At 42.8% G+C, this 26,308-nt stretch overlaps 2 protein-coding genes across 3 annotated transcripts; both read right to left on the bottom strand.

The window, feature by feature from the left end:
* Positions 1-484: 484 nt before the first annotated feature.
* nit2 (nitrilase family, member 2) lies at positions 485-5,284 on the bottom strand. The gene is made up of 10 exons (XM_076278547.1): positions 5,182-5,284; positions 4,803-4,921; positions 2,653-2,773; positions 2,457-2,545; positions 2,221-2,314; positions 2,052-2,126; positions 1,866-1,944; positions 1,676-1,774; positions 1,242-1,297; positions 485-956 (listed from the first exon to the last, which is right to left on the bottom strand). The coding sequence occupies exons 1-10, from the start codon at positions 5,273-5,275 to the stop codon at positions 862-864; spliced, it is 921 nt and encodes a 306-aa protein (XP_076134662.1). The 5' UTR covers positions 5,276-5,284; the 3' UTR covers positions 485-861.
* A 2,092-nt stretch (positions 5,285-7,376) lies between these two features.
* On the bottom strand, positions 7,377-24,829 carry tbc1d23 (TBC1 domain family, member 23). 2 transcript variants are annotated; one of them, XM_076278541.1, is made up of 19 exons: positions 24,780-24,829; positions 18,651-18,762; positions 17,647-17,752; positions 16,234-16,438; positions 14,865-14,988; positions 14,017-14,141; positions 13,856-13,902; positions 13,641-13,744; positions 13,175-13,297; positions 12,667-12,759; positions 12,230-12,400; positions 11,876-11,918; positions 11,653-11,759; positions 10,938-11,080; positions 10,543-10,587; positions 9,493-9,581; positions 9,083-9,218; positions 8,492-8,686; positions 7,377-7,646 (listed from the first exon to the last, which is right to left on the bottom strand). In XM_076278541.1, the coding sequence occupies exons 1-19, from the start codon at positions 24,815-24,817 to the stop codon at positions 7,562-7,564; spliced, it is 2,091 nt and encodes a 696-aa protein (XP_076134656.1). In that variant the 5' UTR covers positions 24,818-24,829; the 3' UTR covers positions 7,377-7,561. The 2 variants fall into 2 exon arrangements, with proteins under 2 accessions (XP_076134656.1, XP_076134657.1); XM_076278542.1 differs by lacking the exon at positions 10,543-10,587.
* Positions 24,830-26,308: the final 1,479 nt, after the last annotated feature.

The following is a 26,308-nucleotide window of genomic DNA, read 5'->3' as shown; positions in this document are numbered from 1 at the left end:
AATCACTGAATGGCCTCTAGATGGTGCTGATGAAAGATTGAATTCACTGCCTACAAGCTATTCTCAGAGAGGGTTACCAGTAGGACTGGTAGGTAAGGGCTTAGGTGAGGTAAGTGTTTCTGAGTCTAGGAAGCAGGGAGGAGTCTTTGCGTTGGCGTTCAACAGGCTCGAACAAAAGTACTAGACAGGGTGCCAGAATTTCACCAAATAACTCCTTTTCATAAACAAGTGCCATTCCTCTGTAAATGGACACTCCCAAGATAACAACAGCTCTGGTTTACTATAGTGGTTCACAGGTTTGCTGTATGATGATGTGGAAACGGCTAGTAAGTATTTGTTGACCTACAGGAAAGCTGATGTATCTGTACATAGCTGATAACCATAAACAGTTGAAATGAGTTCATTCACGCGTTACCACATTTTATAAACAGCTTGGTCATGTTCTCTTTAAGGGTAAAAAATAAAATAATTTCAGTCAAGCAAAGAAGGTGAAAATAATTTCTTGTTTAACTTTTAGGTCTGCAGAATCATGGTTCTTGGTGTTCCTAAGCTCTTCTTTGCCATAATCAAAGCATGGTTTTATTAAACAATACCAGCAGTGATTAGCACAAACTCTGTTGCATCCCTCCTGCTATAAGACATTACACTGTTACACATGGATTCAATTGAAAACAAAGTACATCATGTGCTCAACATTAAAGGCACTATCACTCATTTCATTCCATATTATTCATTCAAGTATAATGCCTGAAATGGACTGAGTTGCATACTATCAATTACCACAGTTGCATCAGTCTTTGAAGGTGCACATGAACAGTAACTCCAACTTGTATGGGATAATGATTGTTGGTGCAAGACTCTTCAGCCATCTTGGACAGTGTTTACGCTGTACAAATCAGTCCGTTTCTGCATTGTGATGGGAATCTGCTGACGGATATCAGCCAGATACTGGAGATCTGATCAGGACAGACAGAGACCAAGAGAATGAGAGATGCACTAGTAAACCAACAAGACCTATATGCAGGGCATGCAATTTACACCATTTACACTAAATAAATATAAATACACACATGCTAAACTAAACTACTGTATTTGTATTACCATGTTTATTATTGCTTTTAGCAATCTTGTTTATGACTCCTGGTGTTATTTTTTTATTACATTGAGGTGGTTTGAGTTTTGCATTTGTAATCAACCCTGTGACCAATGTGGGTCTCTAAAAGATTTTAGTAGCAGCTCACCAATATCAGCATAAACGACTTCTTCTGTGGCCCCAGCCTTTGTAATCACTTCTCCCCTGTAAAGGGAAAAAACACAGTTACACTCCAGCAAGCACTTTTCTCACAGCTGCATGTGTATTTTGTGGTAAAATTGAAACATACATCTAGGGCCCATACACATGTGAGCTTGCACAAATACATACATACACACACAGACACACACACACACACACACACAAATACATGCATGCACGCATGTACGCACAGACACACTCTTGAAATATCCATGGTATAAATATTTAATGTGGGCAGTGCATGGCTAGTGAGGCGTGATTCTACTGCATCAAAAACATGCTTAGAACAATCACACAAGTAGCAAATATGGTACATATGAAACCAGCAGCACTTCAGTATAAATATGACACACAACCACCAATGCATCAATCATTGCTGACCAGGGACTGACGACAGTGCTGTGTCCCCAGGCGACATATGAGGCGGTCTCGTCTCTGGCTGGGGAGGCCGTGGCCACATACACCTGGTTATCCACTGCCCTGGCAACACAAGAGTGCAAAAAAGATGAGGATGTTCACAAAATAAATGTGTCACATATAAATGTTGCTGGGGAATGATTGATGAACTGACCTCCCTCTCTGCAGCAATTCCCAATGGGCCGGCCCAGTGGTCATGTTAAAAGCTCCAGGGTATACCAGCAGCTGACAACCTGGTACAAAGAGTAATGACATTGAAACATCCAGGAAAAGGAAACAAAATCTTGCTTGCTGATAATCCTAACCACAATCATCATTGTCTAGTGAGAATTCCTCTGACCTTTTTTAGCGTAGATCTGAGCAAGTTCTGCAAAGCGCATGTCATAGCAGATCCCAACGCCAACCTTACAGAACGCTGGAGACAGTTACACAAATGAGAAAAAAAACATGTTGATTTTACTAGACTTCATAGTTGATTCAAATATAAAAAGGTATTTTAAGAGACTCACGTGTGTCAAACATAGACAGACTACTGCCAGGGCTAAGGGTCTCAGACTCCTGGAAACGGATCTTCCCTGGAACGTCAATATCAAAAAGATGAATCTGCAGGATTAATCAAACCAGAGAAGAATTGTAACTTGTGCAATACTGTCTAAAAGTGTACTTGTTAGTTCCCACTGACCACAGAAATATTCAGAATACTGGAGGGAGCACTCTATTGTGATACTAGATAGTATCTCTTAACCTTTCTGTGTTTCAGCAGCAGATTTCCATCAGGGCCAAAGACCGAGCAAGTGTTGTACAGTTTACCCTGGTCCTCCTCAGGAATAGACCCTTGAGAAACACACACACTCAATGTAAATAATTACAATTACATGATACCATGTGAATTCATAGGTTAGTTCTGCGTCTATTGCCCACCACCATGTCTGATTTTCTACCTCCAACAAGGAAAACCTCATTCTCCTTGGCTGCTTCTGACAGAACCTGTGTGGATTCTCCTGGGATCTTCTCAGCATACTCCGGGAAGAAACCGGTCCCATACGGAGAGTTAAAACACTCCTATGAATGAAACTAGAATGAGACCATCTTAACCCATTTAAGCCCAAATTTTTCCCAGACATGCAAATATGCAGATCATGTGTTATTAGCAACCCTTTGAAGTAATCAATAATTATTTTTTTTAAAAAATGTATAAAAGTAGATGAAAAAGTGAGTTTTATTACCGGTCACAATTGTGACCGGTGGGATAATATGCGTATACTCAATTAAAGGTTGCTCAAATTGCTTTTTTGTTAAAATAAAGGTATTCTGACAGGACTTTTCAAACTGATATGAACACTGACACCATTGGCAATAATAAATATGAAAAATATGTAAACATTGTTTATTTACCAGGAGCTTCGGCTCGTTAAAATAGAACCCTGAATGTGTACATGTATGTCTGTGCGTGCGTGTCTGCATGTAGTTGTGAGAGTTAGTGTATATGGTCTCTGTGTGTGTATCTGCAAGGGGTGCGAGAGTTAGTGTGCATATTGTGTGTGTGTGTGTGTATATATATATATATATATATATATATATATATATATACATATATATATATATATATACATATATATATATATATATGCACTTTGCCTGCTGCTCTCACACACCCACCTGCAGATACACACACACACATATATATATATATGTGTGTGTGCATGTGTACTGTATGTCTCTGTGTGTGTCTGAGTGTGTATATCTGTGTGTGTGAGTGTGTATGTCTGTGTGTGTGCGCGTATATACACACACACACACACACACACACATATATATATATATATATATATATATATATGTGTGTGTGTGTGTGTGTATATATATACGCGCACACACACAGACATACACACACAAATACACACACACACAGATATACACACTCAGACACACACACAGACATACACACTCACACATATAACACACACACATATATATATATATATATATATATATATATATGTGTGTGTGTGTGTGTGTGTGTATCTGCAGGTGGGTGTGTGAGCAGCAGGCAAAGTGCATGTCGCGTGCAATGTGAAGTCCCCTTGAGTGTGTATGTCTGTGTGTGTGTTTGTGTCTTTGTGTGTGTGAGTGTGTATGTCTGTGTGTGTGAGTGTATATCTGTGTGTGTGTGTGTGTGTATTTGTGTGTGTGTGAGTGTGTATCTGTGTGTGTGAGTGTGTATATCTGTGTGTGTGAGTGTGTATGTCTGTGTGTGTGTTTGTGTCTGTGTGTGAGTGTGTATGTCTGAGTGTGTATATCTGTGTATGTGAGTGTATATCTGTGTGTGTGTGTATGTGTGTATTTGTGTGTATGTGTGTATTTGTGTGTGTGTGTATGTGTGAGTGTGTATGTGTGTGTGTGAGTGTGTATATTTGTGTGTGTGTGAGTGTGTATGTGAGTGAGTGTATGTCTGTGTGTGTGTGAGTGTGTATGTGTGTGTGAGTATGTATGTGTGTGTGTATCTGTGTGTAAGTGTGTGTGTATGTCTCTGTATGTGTGTATGTATGAGTATGTGTATGTGTGTGTGTTTGTAGGTGTAGAATTATGTGTGCATCTAGATACAACATTCTATCCCACCGGTCACTATTGTGACCGTTAACATGTTTACTCATTCTGCAAACACACCAAAGACATTTGAATAATTATAAATGTATATATCATAACTAGACACCTTAAAGACCATGTGTACAAAAAATATTTGTCCTATGTTTATTTTAACATACTTTAAAAACCTTTTATTTGGGAGCTGTGAGGCCGTCATCCTCTTCTCAAGGTGCAACCAGGAAGTAAACAGCTCTGGTCATGTGACAATTTACTCAAAACATTTGACACTGCACACATTTCATTGAAACACTCTATTGTTTCAATATTTACTGAAAGAGTATTGGGATATTCCCCATTTACAGTTTTAGAGGCCTATAAGTACATATTTTTTTTCGGTCACAATTGTGACCGATGGGGTGAAATGGGTTAATTATGGACTTCAATACATGTGTGATATCAATCAGACTATAAGAATACAACTGAAATGACCAATCGTGACACTTACAGGTAAAACCACCATCTTTGCTCCCTGACCAGAAGCTTCTTGGATCAGCCTCTTTGCTCTGCTCAAGTTGTCTGCCTTGACCTTTGACACATGGAGCTGCACAACCGCTAAACGAAACTCTGCAAAGTGCAAACATACGTGCACAGACAAAATCAAACAAAAGGACTACAATGACAGATGAGACTGAGACAAGGGAATGCAGAATTTGCTAAATAACATGCCATTATCCTCGAATGGCAATTAGATATTGAAATGTATCGAACTGATAATCATTAGCCTACACGTTTTTGCAAAGACAGTTTTACTCTTGTTGTTGACTTGTTTGTGTGTTCCATCAACAACAGAACGTCATCCCAAGCAGTGTTTTGATTTCACTTACTCGACATTGCTTTCGTTATTCCAGCCATGAACCCAACTGCCCAACTGGCTCGTCCTATTGCTCGAAAGGGCAACAAGATTGTTATTATATACATTTCACATTTAAAGTGTCCTACGGATTTAAGGTATGAGCCAGGCTATCGAGCAATTCAGGGAAACTCTTATTTTGAAGTACCATTGTGAAATTGAAACCGGAAAATGATTCCTCCCCCAATTGGAATATGTTCAAGACCGTCAATACTGCGCAGATCTGAGTGGATTGATCTGACAATTCATTCATAACGACTATCTTTAACTTTACATCCTTCAAATCTATTTACATTTATTCTAATTATGCCGCCTTATGGCCCACAACTCCATATTGAATGGCTCTTCAAGGAGTAAACCTAGTAGGCAAGCGCACACACACAAAAGAATACCAGAATACATTATTGACTGACACAAGTTGGGAGTTGAGTTGTAAATTTATTAAAAGTGGTTACAAAAAATAACAGCATAAGGTAAGTTGAACTGAAAACCAATGCAGGAAGTACTTTTACACAATGGAGTTACTGCTGAGCTCCCACTGGAAACATTTTGAAACACTTTCATTGTGAGGAGGTGAGAAGTCCAAATTAATTTTTCTACAGTAATCTTATCTATTCTTCACAGCCTTTTGCATTGTGTTGCAAAAACTGAAAGTACATTTTGGTCACCATTTATAAGAGCAGCAAATAAGTTTCAGAGTGAAAAAGAAATAATAAAAGATCAAAACTTAGGTCAAATTTCAAGTCAACATGTTCAGCTTCACAGAATGTGCTTTTCTTGTGAGAATGATACATGGCAAAATTCTCATTCCAAAGGCATTTTGCATTTCTTTCAAGTTACATTTTATACAGGTTTTTATTTCCATGGTTGACAGACAGACAGTCGGGAGGGGAACCGACGTGAAAGAAGTTGGGAAATGCTGTCAGGAGTCCAGTTATGAAAAGATTTAATAAATAGGACATCAAACATGACCTCCTGTTGAGTCTTGTTTACATAATAACTGATCAACCACTGTCTAATCCCATCAACAGTACTTTTTTTTTTTTTTTTAAACACGCCATCTCTGAGAACCTAAGCCTCCTTCCGTGAGGATAGCCAGGTAGTTTTACAGTATATACAATATATATATATATATTTATTTACCAATATACTTAAATCATTCCGCTTTCTATTGTATTTAAGGCTATCAGCAGGAGCAAACCATAAAGGGCAGGGGTATCACATGAGGATTGTTTACACTAAATAAATGGAGAGTGTTTAAACAAGACAACGAGAGTTTATGATATTGAATATTTTAGTGTACCCCAAGTCAAAGAGGGTGTGCAATCATATGTATACCGCCCTCCAGAGCCTTTACAAAACTGCCCGTCCCATACACTATAAAAGGAAACATGAGCATTCCACCATCCACATACGCTCTACTGAAATCTTTCCTTTAGCCCTTTCCAAAACATAACAGCTTTTAACAAATACTTTGACATACAGCACACTGTGCCGTCTTGATATGGTTACAGAAGCGTTGAGTATGTCCAAGGGGGGGAAAAAACACTGAGGATGTCCTTGACTTGACTTCTTTCGAGGGTCAGGAGACGTTTCTCTGGTAACAAAAGAGTCAGGGGGTGTGCGTCAGTCTACCAGTGGTGAGTTGGTTAAGGCTACTGACTTGCTCAGGTACTCAAGGACTGTTACCACTGCGTTTTATTTTTTTTATGCCCACATACTCATACGCCAATAAAGGTGCCCGTTAAAGCTGAAAAGGAGGGAAAGAAAAAAAAACAAAAAACGATGAAACAAAAACGCCTGCGTCAGTTCAGCTTGCTCTCTGTTATAATAATAGTCATACACAGAGGAGAAGAGCCTTGTCCCCACAGCCCTGCTGTCCAACAATTTCCGTCTGTCCCAGCGTCCCTGGGCAGCACCCCGCAGCCGAGAAGGAGGGGTGAGGTGAGGAGGGGCTGGGGTACGAATAAACACTGCTGGGTTTACATTGTCCTGGAAGGGAGGCTGAGTCATACAGAGAGAAAGAGAGAGAGAGAGAGAGAGAGAGAAAGAGAGAAAGAGAGAAAGATAAAGATAAAGATAAAGATAAAGATAAAGATAAAGATAAAGAGATAAAGATAAAGAGAAAGAGAAAGAGAAAGAGAAAGAGAAAGAGAAAGATAAAGAGAAAGAGAAAGAGAAAGAGAGAGAGAAAGAGAGAGAGAGAGAGAGAGAGAGAGAGAGAGACATGGACATAGACTAGCGCCTCTTGGCCAAGGTGGTTTGTCCAGTTGCAGGTCCCCTGCATGGCCTGTAGCAGAGGTGCTGCTGCGTCCTCCTCTGCTGCTGCTGCCCCAGCGGTGTGTGTGCCGCCTCTACGAGCTCTCCAGGGCATCCAACACCTTCATGATCTGCTGCTTGATGACCTTGGTGGCGTCCCCGGCGTTGGGGATCAGATACCTGCAGAGGAGGACAGGGTCTATCAGTGCAATCACAACATTCAGGAGTAGGAGGACTGATGGCTCACATTTTCACCTTTTAGCTCAAATACAAACTGTCCATAGTGACATGGGCATACTTATAAGTACATGCACACATGTATACACTATGTATGCATTATGTATACATACTATAACTATTTCAGTGTGTATAGAGCCTTTTACACATTTTTTTTTATATTCAATATACTTTGTATGTGCTAACTTTATTTCTTTTTCTCTGGTCTGGGATGGAGATTTTGTTTGAAAAGCTGGATGTCATGGACATAGGTTATTCAGTCACCATCACAGGACCTGCACTGCTGTGATGAAATTTCCATGTTATTTTGGGAAATAGAATAACACAGTGACTGTGCCAGTCAAACAAAGTATTTTAAGTATGCTTTCCAAAGTAATAAGAGGTTTGATGTCTGATCAGTGGCACATCTGCAGACTGCTGTAGCTTTGTAATACTTTGTCATGACAGGTTGTCATGGAAATACAAAGCGATGTGTTTCTCGATTTAGCAAGTGGTGGGTGGTGTTACTCATTAAAGTAAGGTTAGGACAGTGTCAAGAAACTTTCAGATTGTTTGGATGATGAGAGATGCAAGATGCACAAAGAAATGATGTTGCTACGCCTTTCTTAAAGTTGCTCTGTATTGTACTGAAATGTGTAGTTTGGCCACCCCTAATAGTTTCCTACAGTTGTATATCAACTGATTCCTACAAGATTTATGAAGACAGTGGATTCATGTTGTATCCGTACGTTGTTGTTTGATCATTCAGATGGAATACCTCTGTACATAAATTGGAGCATTGTGCCTACCTCTCCACGGCCACGATGTCCACCCCTGCAGGGTTGTTGTTGCCAAACTTAAATGTGATGAGCTCCGGATGTTTCTTCTTGGATGTGATCTTGACCACGGAGCTCAGGGCTTGCCTGGACTGGATGTAGGCGAAGCCTTTACGCGAGGCGATCTCCCTTAGGCAGTACATGTGCGTGGCTGTGATCAGCAAGTGACTGGGGAAACATAAGGACTGAGTTATGAGTTCTATCGCACAGTGCAGAGACAAACACAAGGCCATGATTCATTTTGAAAGAAGGGGGGGAGTGGGGTGGAGTGAACCTCTGTTTCATGCATGCATGAGATCAGAGTTTTAATATGTTTGAACTTTCATCAGATGCAGAAATCAAGGAAATCAGATGAAGCAACGTTGGCATATGAGATTTTAGTAAAATCGGGCTTTTAAATAACTGGCAAACGTTTTGAGCCACACGGTATTCATGTGGATGTAAGCACGAAAATAAATAAATAAAAAAACACCCGTCACCATCAGCTGGTATTCTTTGCTCCCATGTGAGCCAACCACCTGCTCAGTGCACCACGGGCCTCAGAGGCCTGTTCAGGTGTCTCACCTGGGGAACATGTGTCCCGTCTCCTTCACCTCGTTACAGGGCACATGGTGCTTCACATCTGGCTTATTGATCCACGTCTGGATGTTCACTATCTCCTTGCGGTCGTCGTCCGACATCGACGAGCTGTCAATCTCATCTGGGGACACGATCAAGGATGGTGAGGGAACGTGAAAATACTGGGAACCATTTACTAGATTAGAATACTACTAAAAAAAGCTGATAAGACCAACTTGACAAGTAGTTACACATTTACAGTGTGAATAAGGATGTTGGTTTAATTTGCAGCGATCACGTTTTCTGAAATGTAGCGCTTCCTAATGCCGTAAGCCTCTTTGTGTACAGGGCTTTTCCAAATAAATAAAGCATGTAAATGTGTATATATATATATATATAAATAAATAGGTCTTCACCTGTGTCGTACTCCTCCTCGTCTCCGATGCTGAACACTGGTTTGACACCTCGGTACGGCTTTCCTACTCGGTCACTACTACTGACGTGTCTGTGGGAAACATAAATCACATAATGAGCAGGGCGCGCGCGCGCGCGCACACACACACACACACACACACACACACACACACACACACACACACACACACACACACACACACACACACACACACACACACACACACACACACACACACACACACACACACACACACACACACACACACACACACACACACACACACACACACACACACACACACACACACACACACACACACAGACAGTGCAGCTTCTCCTCTATAGTTAGCGTCTTTAGTGGGTGAAAGAGTGAGTCTATCTAACTGGGGAAGAGGAGGTGGAGAGGCTAGGCACTGGCAGGCCAGGCAAATGAGATCAAAACAGGATCGGACAGACACAGCAAAGGACACCCCATCACTGTTGGTGTACAATTCATAGCAGGGAAGAATATACGTTGAGTCCTTGCCATGGCCATCACCTCTGTAATACACGCAGAGAGAGTGAGAGGTTCACAGGGAGGAGATTCTCTACGCTTATTGAGTAACTGTGAGAGGAAAAAAGGAAACACAGCTACCTTAAAGAACAAGAGTGCTAAGCATTGTGTTAATGGCAACACAGAGAGCAACCAAAGACAAGTGCATCATGGACCTGTTGAGTGAGCCTAAGGATTCTGTGACATTAGTGATGTATACGCATGCATGTGCTGGGTCTTAGGTTAGTGCGGAGCTTGGGTTAGTGTGCTTGAGGTCGTGCTAGTGCACTGCTGCGGCTCCGAGCTCTACACAGTTGGTGGTGCCATAGACTGAGAATGCCAACCTAGGCAGTGCCAACCCAGGCAATGCCTAGTCAGGCAATACCAACCCAGGCAATGCCTAGTCAGGCAATACCAACCCAGGAAATGGCACCTAAACCAAGACCAGTAGCAGCAGCAGCACAGACAGTGGCGGGGCGACAGATGGACGAACGAACAGCAGGGAGAACACTCTTACCGATCAGGAATCCCTTTCTCCGGCCAGGGCAGACTGAAAGACATTCTAGTGTGGGATCACAGGGCACAAGCCATGAGCAGGAGAAGGGAGGAGGGGGAGGGGGAGGAGGGTGTTTGATCAACCAGAATTAAGGAATTAAAACATAAAAATCACAAAAAGACGGCTGGATTGATTTGTTTGAAACTCCATTTTCAGATCATTACATGACAAAGTTACAGAATCTGATGTAAAATACAAAAATTAAATCTGATTGAAATATAAAAAAAGGGTCAATCTGATTTGAAATCAAACAGAGGGCAATGACAGGAGGAAGAGCACAGAAGCCTGAGGATGGACCGGGTGGGGGGGGGGGGGGGTTTACTGTTAAAGCAGCATGTGGAGGAGGCGGAACTCACCTGTCCACAGGTGTGGAAGTGTTCTCAATGAAGCTGATCATCTTCTCCTTCACATTAACAGACTTGGATTTGAGGGCAAAGGTCATCTTGTTGACCAGGGACTTCACCCCTTTGCCATCAGCTGTGCTATTCAGGCCCTCACCCTGTGGGGACAGAGTGGTTCAGATGAAACGGAGATGAAGCAGACAGAACTATCAATGGAACCATACACTAGTATTATTTTTGTTCCTTTTGTAATTTGCCATCAACATTCCAAAATGTTCTGGGCTTTTGCATAATATATGTAAACAAATTTTCCTGACTATACGTTAATGGATAGTTAGAATTTAGTTACAAAATGAAGTACCTCACAGACAAATGCCATTCTTTTTTTTCTTGTATGATATTCAATGCATGTAAAAGGGTATTCCCCACGTCTCTATGGGTCAGTGGGCACCTTTCTCTGATGAGGTGTAGTGAGCATGCCTCGGCCCTGATAAAGCCCACTGACCCCCTGGCATCCAGCTGACATTCACATCAGCAGACCTACACTCCCATCTCCCATCGCTACGTTTCCATCAACATTTCAGGGCCTTTCCGTAACATACAAACACATTTCACTGACTACACTTCACTTCGCTTTGGCACTTTTATTTATAGTAAGAGTTTAGAGTACAAATGAAGGGTCTTCACAGATATCTGTGGCTGACTCCTGCCTTCCAGCTGAGCTACTCACATCAGCGGAGCTGAGGCTGTTGTGGGAGCCGGAGGTGCTGACTATCCAGTGCACATAGACGTTGTCAGGTCCCTCCACATTGATGTCTGCTAGATGCTGCTGCAGAGCTGTCAGACCAACACACATGGACACACACACATACAGTACACGCACAGCATTACACAACCTGCTTCACTCACAGGCAAGGTGGACATGACAGCTGACCACTGAGGAGGTTGCTTACCCATGAAGCCTCCTTTGGCGATGCTGACATACTCTTTGTTTTTCTGTGAGATACAAACAACAACAACAACAAAAAAACATTATTGAACGGGAGAAAGTTAAAATTGAAATGTAGTTGTAAAAAACTGAGGTAAACAAGTTGAGAGAAAATGCTGTATTTGTAAAGGTCAAAATAAATCAAGCTTTGTTCATGAAACGCACAAAAAAAAAAAAGTGTTTTAAGACTTTCAGTTTTAAAATAGCCAGTCCAGTGACAGAGGCCGTTTCCCTTGTGCTGCTTTGGCTAGATATGCCGCCTCAGTGTGTGTGATAAAGTGGGTGTGAAGTGAGGTGACGCCGTGAGCAGCGGTCTGACCTGCAGGAAGTGGGCGAGCACCATGTTCATGTACATGTCCTCCTCCTCGCGCCCGCTGCCCATGAAGCACAGGTGCTCCCCGCTGGCGATGGAGCCCGACTCCAGGGACTGCTTCTGGGCCTCCAGCAGGGACTTCACCGACAGGGCAAACTCAGACGGGTTCTGCAGCATCTACACACACACACACGCACACACGCACACGCACACACACGCAAGCACACAATGGAGTCCAATTAAGACTTGCAGAAAACTCTATGAAACTACTGTTAAGCACGCTTAATGGTAATAACAGCAGAGATTCACTGGACATACGACAAAGTCAAAAACCTATTTTAGGCTTAGAGAACAAAATAATAATAAAATAATTCAGGTCTCTATGATTCTGGTGCTCATGAGCTACTGTCACTTCAGGGTAGGATTGGGATCTTAACTCTTACCAAGTCTGAGTCTAGATGGAAGGCTGTGGAGAGATGTCCTGCGTTATACTGCTCTGCAGGACGACAGTCCACCACAAAGAAGCGCACCCCCTCCTGCCACACACACACACACACACACACACAGACACACACACACACACACACTTCATTAAGACAATGCCACTGATGATGGCAGCAGTATGTTGCAGAATGTTTGTAGGCCTCTTTATGTTTAGGCCTCTCTATTTAAGCCTGGTCCTACGGGGAGATGTATTTCTAGAGGAGAGAGCATATGAATCACTGTTGTGTTTGTAAAAAGCACTTAGCACTACGCCACTGAAAGCGGCATATTTCTGGGACTCTGTAAGTGTATGAAGGACCATCGGACCACTATGTTTGTAATCGCCTGTCTGAGTTTGACACGCCTTGTGTGGAGTTTGTATTAGCTTCACAGCTGTCCTAGCTGCGGTTGTATTAACACTGTGTTTATAGGGAGGGTGGAGTGCAGTGCAGTTTACGGGAGACTCACCGGCTGCAGCTGGTTGGCCTGGAGGATCTCGGGCACGGACACCGGAAGACACAGCGCCTGACTCAAGTCCATGTCCTCTTCCCTTAGTGCCACCAGGCTGCTGCCAAACAGGTTCTGGTTCTCCTACACACACACACACACACACACACACACACTTAGAGGAGAACTCTACAGCAAACTTAAGATTCCTTTTACATCTCATTATACTAGGAGGTATACGAGAGCAAAGGTCTTAGGTTTCGGTTCAATTTCAATTTAAAGAAGGCCCATGGGTAACAGGGGCAAGGAAACACTCTCTAGAATTGGAGATACATATAGGAAGAAACCTCGAGCAGATCCACGACTCAAGGACCCGACCCATCTGCCTAGGGTCCTCAACACGTCAGCAGGTTCCTCAACACGGCAGCAATAAATAATAAAACTATGTGTGAGGGCCTCTCTAATGAGGTCTGAAGACATGACCTACCTTTCTGAATGAGAGTGGAGTCTTGCTGTAGTAATACTGCGCCAGCGAGAACAGATCCTCCAGGTCCTCCCCCTCGAGGAGAGCTGGCGAGCCCTCCAGCATTTCTGATGTGAATACAAATGACCCGTGTCAAGAGCAGGAAACCGGAGGCCCGCTGCGCGCAGCACGCACTTACAGCAGCATGCAAAAACAGACTCAAAGATCAAAGGACTTACTAATGATCTCCTCTTTGCTGTCCCCTTCTTGGGAGAGGATGCCGTCTCTTGGGGGGGGGGAGAAAACGGATGGTGATTTGATTAGAATATAAATATCCTCTGCCCAGCAGAGCTGTGGTAATGATTTTGAAATGAGAAGGGCATTTTCTGGGGGCGCTTACTTGGCGTTAACGAGGATGATGAGCATGAGGAAGAAGATGAGGAAGGGGTCTGCCTGCTGGAAGTAGATGTCCCACATGGCCTGGGTGACGTCAGGAATGCAGTGACTGGAGAAGAGGCTACCCAGCTGCACAGCAGGTAAACACACACACACACACAAAATGGATTATCCTACACTGACATTTATTAACTTACAATGTCAATAATGAACCACAAAAAAGTACATGATTTCTGTTTTGTAAAATGTTTATTTGTTTACATTTTTATTTTTATGGGCCCATCTTCTCTTTTGTTATTTATGTTACTTGTATTAAGGGGTGTATAACTGTTCTCTTTGGTTTTGACTTTTGATTTTACTGTGGTGACTGTCAGTGTTTGAGTGTTAGTGTAGTTTTGTTGCTGTTGTGAAACTTTCAATAAAAAGTTAATCACAAAATCTTCATAATGAAAGAGAAATTGAATACACTGGAATTTAATTGCCAGGTTTAGTGTTGCATTTTTTAGTATAGCGTTTTTATTACAAAAAACCCTCCAAAACAGGCAAGTCAGACAGTTATCAGCATGTCTGCTTACTGGTAACTGACTTCATGCAGCGCTGCAGAGATCTGATGGAATGTGATGCAATGCATGCTGGACTTTTTGCACAACGCAAATATGCATAGTGTTTAATTTAGTAACCAGATCTGTGCTGTGCTGCAGGAAGTTGAATGAGCCTATTATTCGCACCTCACTCAACTAACTGAGTAACAGGAAGGAAATCACATCACCGATGAGGCAGCTGATAGAACATCATCCCATGTGACCCCTGCAAGAACACTTGGCTGGGAAGGAAGCGCCGCTGAGGCCTTACCCAGCTGATGGCGTAGGAGTCCGGCGTGATCTTCTTGGTGTCCAGGAAGGAGCAGAGCTCAGGCTCGTGGTACTGCAGCAGCAGCCTGTACAGGTGGAAGGGCCGTCCCTTCGGAACACAGTCCCTACGGGTAAAGTTGAATGGTAACGGGTGTTTAACAGGCGCCTTTATCCAAAACAACGTCTGACCACAAGCAAAGAAGCGTGCCTGACCACTGCCCCATCATGCCCCATGTAATTCCCATAAAGAGCAACAGCATCTTAGGTCCAATCCCAATCTCTCCCCTTACGCACAGACACATTTTGATGCGTGTTTCCATGAACTTCATGAGGGCTTAGGGCTGTCCCACTGCGAAATTGTGAAGTGCTTGAGGGCTCGCCTGCACCCTTTATGAAGTCTTTCCCCAAGTCAGCATATGTGGACACTTTACTCAAGGGAATTACCTACAATTCATAGCGTTGTGACGTGAAATAGGGGGATACCCAAAGGGAGGCTGGAAGCTTGAAAAAGCATCAGTAACCATCTGCCAATGGTTGTTGTTGTTGTCGTCGCTTTTTGTGTTGTCAATTTAATGATAGGTCGCAGGTGCTGTCCCATAGCGTTTTGAACTCTTTACATCCTCGCAAACTTGATCACTTACGACAGATGTCAGTTAAGTGTGTGAGGGTTCAGGGCTAAGGGGAGAGATTGGGATTCAGCCTCAGAGTCAGTTAATAAAAGAGTGATGTTTTGTCTTACGTGGCCTGTCTGAAAGTGGAAACACAATTTGTGGCAGGAAGTAAAGCATTTCAGACATATTTACGCTAATGAAAATGAGAACGGATAACCAACATGTCTATTTTCTGAAACATTTTTCCCCCACAGGGGCTTCCATCTTCTCTTCATTACACATTTTGTTTCAATCTACTATTTACATTTGCATTAATTAATTTAGCAGACGGTTTTATCCAAAGCTTCTTACATATGTCAATTATATTACAAGGGCCATTCTCCCTGGAGCAACTCGGGCTTAAGTGCCTTGATAAAAGGGCACAACGGTGGAAGCCAGGAATTGAACCCACAACTTTTTAGGCTACTGCATGTTAGACCTTTCTGTGATTTCCCCTGCACCACTTCGCACACAGGAGAGACTGCCTCAGGAGGTCCTAAACCTGCCCAGCAACACTGGAAACCTGATATTCCACTGAGATAGTGGAAAACGCAGGACCGCAAGGACAGTCAGCACTAATGGAAATCAAGTAGGGGAGGACCTGGATGTACATATTCATGGTTGAGGGGGCCTCTACATCACAGCACAAGCATATAGGGCCAGTGTGTGTGTGTGTGTGTGTGTGTGTGTGTGTGTATATGCGTGTGTGTGTTGCCCTACCGTGGGATGTATTTATTCATGATGGCGTAGAAGCAGTTGTAGAGGTCACTGCGGGGAAGCTGCAGGCCCAGGAGTGGTTTGAGCAGGTGTGGCCAGCTCAGGTCTGGCGTAAAGGTGACGTTGCGAGATTTGCAGTAGAAGGTGATGACCGCCTCCACGTCCGACACAAGGCCCTTACTCTCCTCCTCAGGAAGCCTAAGCTGATCTGTGCACCCATGGGGGATAGGCAGGGATTAGTAGTATTGGGCCCTGACAGATTTCACACTTGACACATAAAATGTGCGGGGACACTTTTGGAGAAGTCATATTGATATTATTTTTATGTAAATGTATCAATTGTTCTGTTACCCAATTTTATTACCCACCCACCCACTGTTATTACTCTGATAATATTTTTATTTAAATGTATCAATTGTTTTTATACCAATCATATACTCATTTTATACCAATCATATACTCATGTGCAATAAGAAAGCTAAATGCATTACCATTTTTTAACAAATCATTATTTTTATTATCATTTATTATAAAAATGTATTTATTATTAAATGTAATATTACATGCATTGTGTTTTTCATATCAAAACCTGTATAACTTTATCTCAAACAGTAAGAACTAAATATAGGCTAGGTTCCTTATAGTAATACCATGTTTATGATGTACGTCCATCTTTGTCTACTAATGGAATACCGAATATGAACAGAGAAGCCAGCAACAGCCGTCTATAATTCCAAGAGGAAGCCCGCCTGTCTCTGTGCCTGCAGTGCACTGCATCTGCGGTCTCATCCAATCTCTTTCCACATCGTGGCCGTGCTCTGGCCCGCTGCCCTGCAGGGCGAGGCCCAGGGATCCCCTGCCCTCGTGGCCTGAGCAGGAGCTGCTCTCCCTGGCCCGAGTCCCAGGAGCGGCTTGCTCATCCAGACAGTGTGCAGCAGGCTGTGGTGGAGAGGCTACAGGCCCTGCCTGTGTCTATCTGTGTGTCAGTATGTCTCCTCAGATGAGAGGAATGTGCTTACTGGACAACCCCCACACCACTCTCTCTAGAATGGTCAACAGCATGGCAGCCAGGGTGTGTTGGTAGGTCGGGGGGGGTGAGGTGGGGGATTGCAGAGTGCATAGTCATCTGCACTTGATATGTTTGCACACCAATCTCCTGAACTGTTAAACTGCTGAAATGAGATCCAATAGTGCTGAGATGCTAGAAGATCTGCAGACCAGCTCAGGTTCAAACGTGCCAATTAAAAAGACTACTGAGCCTTGCAGCTATATATGAAGCATACAGATGTGTCCTGCTAGTGGCCCATGACCCAAAGTGTAAAGCGTCTGATTGGCTGTTTATGTGTTCAGTAAAACAATGGCGGGGGGGGGGGACAACAACACATAAAGAGGAAAGAGGTGGAAGGTTCTAGTCACCGATGAGCTGCTGGCTGCGGTTGTGAATGAGCGTCTGTTCTGGCAGGTCCAGGGCCCCATCCCATGAGGACAGGCTGTCTCCCTTTCCGGCCACGTTCAGGGCAATCTGCCAACAGGACCAACAGGAGGGAAGAGAGCGGGCCATGGTGGAGCGAGAGCCAACAGAGCCCCGGGAGAGAGAGGGACAGAGAGAGAGAGACAGAGAGAGACAGAGACAGAGACAGAGAGAGAGAGAGAGACAGAAAGAGAGACAGAGAGAGAGAAGGAGAAAGTAAGAGACGTAAAGAAAGGTAAAGGCAGACAAAGAGATAGAGACAGAAAGAGGTAGAGTGAGTGAGACAAGAAAGGGAGACAGAGATACAGAGATACAGAAAGAGGGAAAAAACACAAAGAGGGGGACAGGAAGCAGAACAGTGAGAGATTAGACAAATTTAGGCTACAGGGGTGAGATACAAACTCTGAGCAGTTTGGTGGAGGTTGGGGATTTAACCCTGCCTGTGTGTAGCGGATGTGAGCCGATCTGGCCTATCCGTGTCACTCCACACAGTTTACTCTGATTCAGCCGGACCAGGCTGGTCTACTCTAATGAGCCCGCGATCAATACTAAAGCTCCATCCATTCCTCAGGGACCCGCAGGGATCGATGGCTGCAAGGCAGCAACTTCCACACAGATCCTCTTCCTGTGCCAGCTCAAGTTCACAGACAGAGCTCTGTCTATCTCACCCTCTATCTCACACACACAGACACACACACACTTAGACGTACACACATACTCTGACACGTGCCCACACACAGATGTTATAAATAACTATTCTGCCTGCTTCATTTCATACTGCACTCAGATCACACTTTCATGAATATTTCACATAGTCTTCTTAGCCTGCCTGCATCGAACACACCACATCCCCTTCACAGCCGGACACACACACGGACACACACACACACACACACACACACACACTCCCGAGGCTTCATCTTTTTTCCTCCAGTTCTCTCCTCCTCACCTTCCATAGCTTGGCTCTCTCTGCAGGGGGCAGGTCTTGGGCCGGGATGAGGCCCCCATCTGACTCTAGGTCACAGGTTGGGGAGTCCAGAGCCTCCGACAGGTCCTGGTCCCTGGAGGAGGAGGAGAAGAAAAGTTTAGTCGAGGTGTTTTCAACTGATTGTTGTGACCCAAAGACCACCATCCTGACTTAGAAACAATCTGTGGACCACTTTCATGGGGTATAATTCCCACAGTGGAGATGTATTTTTAAATGCATGGTAAGGAATTAATGGAAAAACCTTCACAGACCACTGGTATAAAACCCTGCTTATATACATTATATATGTATATATACAGCTCTGGAAAAAATAAGTGAGCACTGCACATTTTTTTGATGTCGTCCTATGGTTGCTGAGTGACATTCGAATGAAAGGACGGTCATATTCAAATTTGCAGTGGTCTTTTAATTTTGAATATGACCATCAACTCATTCGAACGTCACTCAGCAACCATAGGACGACATCAGAAAAATGGGCAGTGGTCACTTATTTTTTCCAGAGCTGTATATATACACATATAACTGTGCCAGATTATAGAACAGAGGCTAAATTACATTTGTAGTCCCTGGGCAGGAGTTGATGTTATATGACATGACTGTATACAGGCTATAAATGCATACTATATGCAGATGATACAATGTACGTCTATGCTTTGGCCTCTGGTTAGAAATGGATCAATAAATCTCCAGCCCTCAATAAGTCTTAATATCCGATGGCAAGGAACATCACAATGTTTGCAGTCTATGGGAAGGACAGTTAGTAACAGTTACTGTGTACAAAAAATGAGCCAGTCCTGCCAACCTTGAGTGCTCATAAACCAAAAGACCGCAATGGTCATTGGTCACACTCACAATAGAGATATGAACCTTGATCTGTGCCCGAGTATACAAAGTTCATCATGTCCTCAATCTTTGTATTAATCCTGATCCGATCTGAAGGTGTAGCCCACAATGCTTATACGACATCCAGGGTTAAAGTTAATTCGCCATTCAGCCAACGTGATCAAATTATGAATCAACTCTGAGGGCTCCAAAACTAAATGAATGCACTGGTCCTTGATTAAACCTGCTGTGAGGGGCCAAGGCAAGCTGACCAACTCAAGCCAACTCAAATCCATGGCCTCCGTCAGGGAGACAAGGCGAGGATCAGTCATATAGTTGACACATAATGGCTTACTGACCGCACCTGTGTGTGCAGCCGTAATAAGCTCTCTAAGCCACACTGACGAGCTGTGAGGGGTGGATTTGAGCGGTCAGGGTGAGAGGTGGGCCACTCTGAGCAAAAGATCTCAGCATCGACCGAGGAGCCATGGGGGATGGGGCTGGAAGCCCCTGCCGTTGTCGTGGCAGCCAAGCCACTTGACACCCTCGGGAGTGCTCAGGAAACTAAACTGTCAGATTTGTACAGTAGGAAGTCTGACCAGGGAATGAGAGAATCTTGTACACAGTAAGAGGGCTTTAGGAGAGACGGCCACCCCGCTACCATTCGCAACGAGAGAGAAAAGGTCATGTCGATATGCACACTCCCACTGGAAAGGTGTCTAGACTGCTGTTCATTTTGGGTCAGGCTACAAAGAGTGTCCCTCGGAGCCAAATATAGGAAGAAACCATACAAATCCTGATATATGGATTACCTCTACCAGCTACAGTCTGTACACTATAGGACGTGGTGATGACTCGGGAAGAGTGAACTTATTTCTCAATGTCAAAGCAGAAAGAGGAACCAGCCTGAGATTTCTGTTGATGAGCAGATTTACTAGAAACAAAATGGTCACAGTGCCAGTTACGTTTATTACAAATGATGGAAATGAACACATTTGATCATGTGTTCACAAGAATCTGTATTTTCACTAGTCTTTTTAGGAACACTGCAAAAAGTTGTTACCCCATGTGACTAAAGACTAAAAATAAGAGGCTGTCTGGTACAGTGGTTGCGTGCACATCTCGTCTATATTTAGGCCAGGTGCAGGACAAAGCATACTATAAGGTAAAAACAAAAAAGAATGTCCACACACCGGAGTCGCACCCAGAGTTTAATTAAAAGAAAAAAGCAACGTTATGACCCTACGGGGTCTTTTCTTTTGGTAACAGAAACTACAAGGAGCTACATCAAATGCATGGTACTGTTACTTCATTCAGGAAAAGTCGAATCCTTCAGCATAAATCAGATACTTAGCACACCATATTTCATGTTCCTGCCTCCTACAGAAAAGAAACTGTGGGACTTCACCGTAAGATACCATTTTCAGTTTTTAGTCACATTTGGATTAACACATTTGTTTTAACATTGCAATAATGTTGTTACAACATTAAGAGACACAGGGACATCAGAAACTGAGAATGGTCTAAATGAAATTGAGCCAAGAGGACAGCTAGTTTGGTGTGTAAGTAAATGGCAGTTGCCAGCAGCAGAGACAGGAACCTGACAGAGTGATGCATGGAAACAATAAGCGAGTCAGTGATTGAGTCAGGAGGGTGGGGTAGCGCACAGGGGACCTACTGAGCTGATGGGCTATCACTGAAGCAGCAGTAAGGAGCTTTAGTAGGAACACAAGCAATCTAACTACTGCATTCAAAAACCGCATACCAAATGTGTTAGGTTGTGTGACTGTTGTGTGATTTTCATGAAAAGCTCAAGCCGGAGACGCACGATTCATGCAGGCAGTGTGAATGCTCTAATCTGTGAACATGGTTGCCAAAAAGAGCCAAAGGCAAGCAGAACATCAGGGGCTCAACAGGCTTTACAAATACCAACAGCAGCACAATCTGCACTGATAAATGACTCTCAACTAAGATAATTCATGTCTTTTAGTGATATAGTTAGGGATGTAGGGAGAACTGCATTGCTTCTAATATAATACCAGTAGTAGTTGCTTATAAAAACAATCGGTCTGTTCCATGTTCATGTTCTGTTAAGCCACAGTCTTAGCCCGCAGGTATTTAAGTGTGTGTGTGTGTTGAAAGTGTTGTGAATCAGAATCCTGATGATGAGTGACAGGTGACAGGTCTGAGAATGAGTGCGCTACACAAGGACGGAAGATGATGAATAACTAAATAAAAAGGCCTAAATGAATCAACAGTAAGGCAAAACAAATAGCCTAGTAGCCTAATGAAACATACGGATTGATGCAGTATCTTTATAACATTATTAAATTAATCTGTCACCATAGCCTATGCCTACGTTTGCAAAGAGGAGAACATTTTAATTTGATCCACAATGAAGCGTTTCATTTAATTTACATTTTGACAATAAGTAGCCTAGTTTTGGTTGTTGTTGGTGCCGTTATTGCATCAGTTAGTTATGCCTACAATGCAAAATTGTTACCTCGCGATTGGAAGCTCCAATAGGATTTCAAAACATCACAACGTGAAATGCCACAAAAAGCGGTTTGTGAATAGGTCTTAGTGAGTTAGGAGTCCTCTCAACTTCTTTTAAGTGGTCCCAGACTTAGGTGCTACTTTTAGGTCTAAAATGCTTCGTGAATTACTTTTAGTGAAAAAAATGAGGAGTCCTAAAGTTAGGAGTGACATGCCCATTATTTTTAGGAGTTGCTCCTAATTTCGCCAGTTAGGAGCTAGTTTAAGCCTTAAAATTCTTTGTGAATACGGCCCCTGAGCAATATGGTAGTAAAAATATGCTATCAGTTTGTTTGTGTTTGTTTGTGTGTGTGTGTGTGTGTGTGTGTGTGCACAGTCTGTGATGTATGTGCAGATTAAAACGTCACGTCTGCAAGTGTTGTTCAGACATGAGCAGGCTTGCTCTGTGTCCTGGCTGCAGCTGTATCGTGTGTCTCTGTGCCGCTTGGACTCGTGGGCTGGGAAACCCGAGACGGATCTGAGGCACCGAGAGCAGATGTGCAGGGCTGAGCGGGGCTTCTCTGAGCGCGCTCAGTAATTCGGTCATGGTAGAGGAAGCCCCTGCACTCTCAGTCTAGGGGGACCAGGGAAGGGAGGAGGCAGGGAGGGAAAGAGGGAGAGAATGAGGAGGAGCGAGAGAGAGAGATGGAGGATGCACATGTTCCAAATCTGCGTCCAGCCTGTGGCACACACCCATCTGCCAACTGAGAAAAAGCAAACAAGCCCTCGACCTTACAAAAGCCTGACAGCAGATCGCCCCCCCCCCCCACCTCTCTCTCACAGTCCCTCCCTATCTCTTTGTGCAAACAATCTCCATTTGATCCATCTCCATCAGAAAGCAGCTTGTGCTGAAATGGACCTGGACCTATTCTGGAGCTCACTCGCTTCACACTCTGCCACTATCTAGGCTATGCTTCCTCCTCCCTCTCTCTCCCTCTTCCCTTTCTTTCTCTCTCGCTCCCCCTCTCTTTAACTAGCCCTCTGGCTCAGGCACTGAAGATTCATATGGCCGTTTCAAAAAGCAGACTCGCACTGATGGTTTTCAATCAAAAACAATAAAGTCCACATCACTGACAATATCCATGTGGGACTGCTTGGCCTTGAGCAGGAATAAGCTTTAAACACTGCATGGTTCAACCAAGAAAGTGTTAATATGTGAGTGAAAAAACTCACTCACTCACTCTCACTCAGGGGTGCCGCTAGGAGGGGGAATTAAGAGAGATTCTAAGGGCCCTGCACTGACAGGGGGCCCTCAGAGAGCCCCACTACTATTGTCAGTCATAGGGCCCACATTTTTTAGCAGCACCCTTGTGCTCGCACGCGCACATACACACACACCCCTCAGAGGACCCACTGTCTGTGTTTTTTAAGGAGTGAGTCTACATTCCATAACAGAAGAGAGAATATTAGACAGCTGTGTGTCGTCTGCAATCAGCATTCCATGTATGTCACACAAACAATAACTACAAAGATGACACAATACAACACAAAACATTTGCTTGGGTGTGGGGGTTATAGCACGTCATACGGATATCCTTCATCACAAGGCACTTGTTTAAAACTTGCAAACGTTGTACGAATATGTACGAGTCAGCCTGCTACAGACACACATTGTAGACTGTTTGCAGAGATGAGCGCGAGTAGAATTTGCACAATGTGTATTACATCGACAATGTACTCTGTCCCTGACAGCACCACGTCAACAAAACTTTTATTGATTTCAAACATAGGTTGTATTGTCTATGATTCAACATGCATGCTGATCATTTCCCCCAAACTTTCACATAACCTTGTATTCGACTGGATTAGAACATACAGATTTCTGTTAAACAAATAAGGTCCACGAAGCCAGTTGTGCGATGTGTCTACATAAATATTGTTTTAAAACTTCTGGGCAGATTCAGAAAATCACTGACATGGCTACATAAACTAGAGGGTGAAACTATCAGACAAACTGATGGTGTAATCAGACTGAAAAAATGTACAAATATGTAATGTAAATCCCGATTATGATGGTAACATTAGCAAGTGAAGGCCAAACACAACTGACCTGCTTCAGTTAAATTACTGGACTATGCAAGATTTTCTACTAGCGAAACGTCTGCTAATGTTAGTGGACTGAATTGCAAGGTAACATTAGCTTAGTGACACACTTCCTGACTTATCAAAGTAACAACCTAATACTAGTTGAAGCGAAAGTCATCTTTCATTTCCAAAACCAGTAGTCTCCTACAACTGCCATAATTGTTACTAGTAACATTAGCCTATTAGGGTGAATTGATAACTGACGCCGAGAGAATGATAATTTCATCAGGAGCGGTTAACTTGAAGAAGCCAATGTAAATGCATAGCAGAAGGCTGCAGTGCTTTTCGAATACAAGCGGAACCTCCTGTCAACTGTTGTAACTGGCAAAAATCGTGATTTTTCCTTTACTTTTTTCAGTTAAAGTATAGTCGGCGATATAACAATAAACGCCTCTTTTCAAAGCTGGCTAACTGGCAGGCTAGCTTGACTGGCAAACACAAGACACCAGGCTAACGTCAGCTAACGTTAGACCTAGCTCACTGGAGGAATCGCTTTTTCTACAGGTTTTGTCCAATCGGTTTTAAAGGCGACCATAGGGGTAAAATATTGTTTAAATATTTTACAGTGTTTTATTTCGAATGTTGTCCAATTCAATTATTATATATTTACAATAGAATTTTGCGAAATGCTTTATATTATTCTCTTACCAGCTGCCATCAAGAACTTCCTCTACAGCATCCGCCATTGCTGTGTTGACGTCCACAATAGAATTGCCGTAAACATTACCATTCTGTCGCGCCTGTTAAATGCATCAGTAAAATGACACTTGTTGCCAAATGTGAACTGCCAAAACTCCATTAACCGGCTAACGTTAGTTTTGATTAATAAACAACACAAACGAACATGCTTATACAGAATGCTACGAATACAAAATAGGCCTACTGTACGTTTCCTTTTTTCCCATGATAAAAATGTGTGAAACATTGGCACTCTGCAGACTATTTCTCTAGTGGGCTACACAAAATTGAGTTGCAAATGAATGGCTTCCACTTTAATACATTTATTGCCCTTACTTAAAAATATTCATTTTACAAATGAAATATCCTTATACAATACACTATGAAAGCATGGAAAAGGGAAACTATATGAGAAAAACTGTAACAGGTTACAAATCTCAGTCCAATTCCAACATGGCAACAAAGCGCAACATGCATAAGCTACAGAAGATGAAAAAGCTGCTGAAAAAAAAAACATCTTATGCATCATCATTTCATAGATGTACATAACACTTGCATTCCACAAAATATCTGTGTGGAACAGTTGTTATCCTTGTTATCTATTTTATTTTAACTTTATATGACATTTAAATTACACAATAAACATTACCATTTGTTTCATTCCCAAAATTGCCTTCAAGGACATGGCATGCTTTGAAATGTAGTTATAAAGCTCATAAATAATCCTTTCTTGTTTTAGAAAAAATAACATGCATTTAATTCAGAGATAAATCTAAAGCAAACATGGATTCCGACTGGTTTGTCTGGTTTCTTTGGGGCTTCAAACCTGCTTGAGCCTTAATTTGTATATGCAACTCTCATCCCCCTTCTTCCAAGAAAAAATGGGGGTTATACAAGACGTTTCAATTACATCACAGGCAACACAATACTCCTCACATGCATGGGAATATCCTCCTTTATTTGGCTTCAGAAGTGTTCAGAACGTGACCCCAAAGGCCTAAATCAATCAAAATGACTGCTTCCATGGCTGCGAGGTTCCAGTACAATGGAAAACTGCACTCTGGCCACTGCTATTCAAGAGAATGAGTACTATGATGGCAATGGTAAATTAGTGTGAAGAGAAACAGCTTGCAAAAATGGCAGTGGTGTTAATAGTACTTGAACGTGGCTGAATGTAAAATACAAGAATGTTAATGACTAAGCATTTAAAAAAAAAACATTCATAGTATTAAACCCCACTTAAGATCATAATACTAATAGAGGTTCGGATTCTAAATGTATACTGTAAATAAAAACCTTTTAAAAGAAGCCCTTGGAGTCTTCAGTCTTGAGTAGCTACATGTTATTGGAACTAAATCCCTTAAATGAGAGCAGAGGAGCTCCTCCTGGCATTTTCAAACACGACCACTGGTCCCTTCATAAGTAAGATGAAGCTCAGCATATCTACACTTTATGTCCTAATTTCACATAAGGCTTTTGTGTTCAAGTAAATTAACCAT

The sequence above is a fragment of the Alosa pseudoharengus genome, unplaced genomic scaffold, assembly GCF_046254945.1.
Source record: "Alosa pseudoharengus isolate Yale_2024_CS ecotype anadromous, Long Island Sound unplaced genomic scaffold, YU_APseudo_1.1 YU_APseudo_1.1_scf_11, whole genome shotgun sequence".
In the NCBI taxonomy this organism is placed as follows: Eukaryota; Metazoa; Chordata; class Actinopteri; order Clupeiformes; family Clupeidae; genus Alosa; species Alosa pseudoharengus.
This window is presented reverse-complemented; position numbering and strand designations above follow the sequence as displayed.